Below are 4708 nucleotides of genomic sequence, written 5' to 3'. Positions count from 1 at the left end.
GGTAAAGACCGTGGTGACGGTCTGAGTGAGGTCGAAATAGATCGTAAGTTACGACTATAACTATGGATCTATGAGACCGAAAGATGACCGTCATCATCTCTTGTCGCTCAGAACGGGCTGAGGCTTTCACACACAGGAGGAGGCGGCGTGCTCACCGGGGAGCTTTATGGCTGGCGAGCCCAGCCCCCTAAGGTCAGTCACATGACTTTGTTGATATATGGTCTCGAGGATAGGGAGATGAGGGCATCATTCAAGATAAAGCCCGTGGTGACGGTCATCGTTTCGGTCCCATAGATCCATAGTTGTAGTCATAACTTACGTTACTCATCTTTGTACTAGGGATGATGAAAGACTTTGAGATTACGGAGGAGCTGGCAGCAATGCGGTCAATAAAAGGGACGACGACTGGGAGTGATTTGTTCACGGAGGTAAATGCATTCTTGGACAAGCTGGGACTCAAATGGGATAAACTGGCAGGTGTTACAACCGATGGTTTTCTAAATCTGACAGGGAAAAATGTCGGACTTTTGAAGCGGATGCAAGATAAAGTGAGTGAAATTAACCCAGAACTTAAATTGCTATTTTTGCATTGTATTATACATCAGGAGGTGTTGTATAAGTCAGTGCTAAAAATTAATCATGTTACTGATGTTGTAACTAAATTAGTTAACTTTATCAGGACAAGAGCATTGAATCACAGACAGTTTGTTGCACTTTTGGAAGAGCATGAGACTGAACATGGTGACATAGGCTACCACACAGCTGTCAGATGGCTCAGTCTGGGCAAAGTGCTTAAAAGAGTATGGGACCTGAGAGCAGAGATTCGAGAGTTTTGTGAAAAGAAAGGCAAGGACATCCAAGAGCTCTCAGATGCAGACTGGATGGCAGATCTAGCATTTGCTGTTGATGTCACTGCACTAATGAATGAGCTAAATACCAAACTGCAAGGCAAGGGCCTATTTGCACATGAAATGTACAGCCTGGTGAAGGCTTTCATGACAAAGTTGCAGTTTCTTTCAAGCCAGTTGGAGGGTTACATTCTCAACCACATGCCAACACTGAAAGAAGCCACACCATCAGTTGATCACCTCCGCAGGTACTCATCCATGTTAGGGGCACTGCATGGTGAGTTTTCAAGGCGGATTCAAGACTTCAAAACAGTTGAAAGTGAAATGCACCTGATTTTTTCTCCCTTCACGTGCAGTGTGGATAATGCACCCAGTGATGTTCAGCTCAAACTCATTGACCTGCAGTCACTGGCAGAGCACTTCAGGTCACTGCTGGAGTTTTATTCTTCTCTCAAAGAGGAGAACTTTCCATACATGAGGAGGCATGCTCAGAAGATGTTGGCTCTCTTTGGATCTACCTATATTTTCGAACAAACATTTTCCGTGATGAAGTTGAACAAATCCAGATACAGATCCTCTCTCACTGATGATCACCTGTCAGCTGTCCTTCGCATGTCCACCTCAGACATTCAACCTGACTTCAGTGCACTTGTTCATGCCCAACACAGACTAGATTTCTCTCAGTGAACATCAAAAGAAAAGAAAAACAGCAAATGGGGTGATTAGACTACATGCAAATAGTAAAAGCACTTTGTATAAAGTTAATTTAATGCTGATCTTTGAAATACTGCAAAAACATGCATATTTTGTTCACAATTGTTCTTGTAAATGTTGAGTAATAGTGATATTATGTTACTTTTTCATTGCCTTATCATAACATTTACTCTTACCAGTAGAAGCTTATCAAATTAATATGCGCAGAATTGAGTTTAGCCTATTGGTCCATCCCTCCACAACTGTCCCTGTTTTTCATGTGGCCCCTTGGGAAAATGAATTGCCCACCCCTGGTCTAGAATGTCGGGGGGGGGGGGGGGGGGGGGGCATGACACATGCAGTTTCTCTTTCCTCTTCTCTCTCCTTAACACATCATAAGAATAAGAAATTAATGTTTCATCAATACATGTTACTGACTTGACTTTTTCCTGTCTTATCGTTCGCAGATCGAGGGCCGCGGCTGCTTCCACATATCTTTTTAATAGTCTTTCCTTACTCTTGTTGAGGGTTAAGGACAGAGGATGTCACACCTTGATAAAGCCCTATGAGACAAATTGTGATCTGTAAATATGGGCTATACAAATAAATTGAATTGATTGATTGAGAAGCTGAAAATTATGCTGTTGTGCCTTTAAACATGCTCCTATTGTGTGGCCTCCTCCTTATGTTGCACCTCTCTGACCTCCTGCTGACCTATGAAGGCCTGGATAATACCAGTTAGATCTCTTAGTGTTGGCTCTCAACCGTCTTCACCCTCAGTGCCTCGGGCCCCATCAGAAACTTCACCCCTTCTCTTCTTCTTCCTCCTCATTGTACACCTGTTCGTCTGGTCCAATGTGTGCATCTTTAGAGTCTGCCTGATTTCCTCATGATTGTCCCTAAACGCCCCATTGTTCTTAAAAATAAAAAAAAAACATGGACAGGCAGGGCGAAGAAAAGTAGAGAAAAAAAAGAAACTTGTGTCCTCAACCAGCTGATCCCACCACTGCCACCACATGAGGGAAAGAGAGACAGGTAAGAGGACTCACAGGTGGTTTTATTTACCCCACAATTAACAAAATACAAAGTTGTGTGCCCATAAAACAGGTCAACTGACTGTTAGTTTGTACTACACCACTGGTACAGTGGATCCGGAGGTATACAGGTCCCTCCAGTCTCCATTCCAAAGTGTCCTTGGGCAAAATAGGGAACTGACTGTGTATAAATGGTGTGTGATAGAAACGGTGCTGCATATAGAATCGCTGTATGAATGTGTGTGAGTGTGACTTTTATTGTAAAGAGCTTTGAGTAGAAAATAAGAATGGAAAAGTGCTATACAGTCCATTAATCATACAATCTAATACAGTATACGTCTCCAATGATAAGTGAATGATGCTATTTCATTATGTTACTTTCACAGAACTTTTATTTGAAATCAACAGCTGTTAACTACAAAAACACAAACCAACATATTAGCGAATGATTAGGCTGGTAAAGAATATATAATGGAGCTTCAGCATTCTTCTAATTTACTCACATTTGTAAGTAGTTTTGCTCCCATAATGTTTCCATATGGGAGTGCAATAATCATGATTCACAGGAGGAGGAGAGACGCTGAGGTAAAGGCAGCTATAGAGACAATTACTGGTTAGTAAACAGAAAAACAGGAAAGACGACAGGAGAGACAAAATATAGACAAAGTTGTCAATGACTTGATGGAAAGACAGACAGCCCCTCTCTTCAACATTCAGCCCCAACCCACAGTGGATTCATTTAAAATCAAAACTCTATCATCCCTTCTACTTCTGGGTTATTTCTGTAGCAGGAGGCAATGCTGTATAACCTTTCAGACTGCAGTCAGTCCCCAGCCGCTTCGATAAATAATCAATGAGCCTGAATTATGCACTAATAAAAAGGCTTCTCATTTTGGATTATTTTATTATTAAAGTTTAGATCTTTCCTGGGTGCTCGAGGGAGAGCCACACTTGATACATGCAGATTCAGATAAAGCACTGGCTTTATGGTATTTGGCATATGGTTTTATTCTTTTTCCAATTCAAATGATAATGAGGACTTTAAAATAACTTTGGACTAAAGGCTATACCTCGTAATTCTCAAACCAGCTTCTCCATTTAGCCAGAAATTAATTAATAATGGACAACTGCCCCGTGCTCCCACACCTCCAGGGGCCCAAAAGGACTTAGGTTCTTCATGTGGACATTTGTTTTTGGTAATTTAATCATTAAATGTTTGCTTAGTAACATGCACCATCAAGCACAATTTAAAACTGAAAATGTTATGCCCTCAATTAAGTGTTGTATCAAAAATCAAGTTTCAGCAATTTGGATAATTCACTTGGCATTTCTTTCACATTTTATATGCTTAAAGCTGCACTTAACAATCTATCAAACAACAATGTGCAAAATGAAAGCAATCGCTCCTACGTTCATTTGACTCTGCAGCCCCCCTTTCACCTCAGTGTTTTGGTTTGTGCCTTGCAACACTATTATTTCTCAATTATGAGCCTTTTCTATTATTATTCTCATACGTTGATATATTTCATATATTCACTCTCAGATTAAGCTTTCGAGGGCAGTATCTGGTTCTTTAGCGTGTTCACCAGTTGGTCAGTAACTTCACTCTGCCTAATGTCTGGTATTTGGCAGAAAGCATTCTGTGATTTTTTGTATTTATTTGGGTTTGTGTTTTGAACAGTTGCCTAATGCATCACATGGAGTAGAGCTCATGAGAGCTGTGAAAATGCTAAAATTGAGGGCTAGAAAAGCAAAAACATTTAATTGCGTCATGACAGCACAGGGATAACAGGCTGCCTTTCTTTGAAACCAGTAAACATGTAGCATTCAGTATATTGCAGGGGCGAATGGATACCTATAGTTTTTCTGTAGAAAACTTGCAGTTCATGCTCATCACTTTTAATGAGAAAGGTCAAACAAGATGTGGTTGAAACTTGTGTCCCCAAGGTCAAAAAGATGTTTTCTCTCTTCGATTATATCTTCGAAATATGCATCAGTAATTACCATAAGCTTTTCCTCATTAGAACCCGGCTCTTTAAACATATTGGGTCGTCATCTGAAGTGAGTCATAGGACTATGACATTGAATGAAATGGAGGAAATTCCCAATCCCTGCAGCCCCTTCAGCATCTCC

The 4708-nt window shown here is 40.8% G+C and overlaps 1 protein-coding gene across 1 annotated transcript; it reads left to right on the top strand.

The window, feature by feature from the left end:
- Positions 1-325: 325 nt before the first annotated feature.
- Positions 326-1856, top strand: LOC117768075 (general transcription factor II-I repeat domain-containing protein 2A-like). Its single transcript, XM_034596158.1, has 2 exons — positions 326-1096; positions 1273-1856. The coding sequence occupies exons 1-2, from the start codon at positions 342-344 to the stop codon at positions 1433-1435; spliced, it is 918 nt and encodes a 305-aa protein (XP_034452049.1). The 5' UTR covers positions 326-341; the 3' UTR covers positions 1436-1856.
- Positions 1857-4708: the final 2852 nt, after the last annotated feature.

The sequence above is a fragment of the Hippoglossus hippoglossus genome, chromosome 1 (assembly GCF_009819705.1).
Source record: "Hippoglossus hippoglossus isolate fHipHip1 chromosome 1, fHipHip1.pri, whole genome shotgun sequence".
NCBI lineage: Eukaryota > Metazoa > Chordata > Actinopteri > Pleuronectiformes > Pleuronectidae > Hippoglossus > Hippoglossus hippoglossus.
The sequence above is the reverse complement of the archived record's forward strand: the minus strand, read 5'-3'. Positions and strand labels throughout refer to the sequence as shown.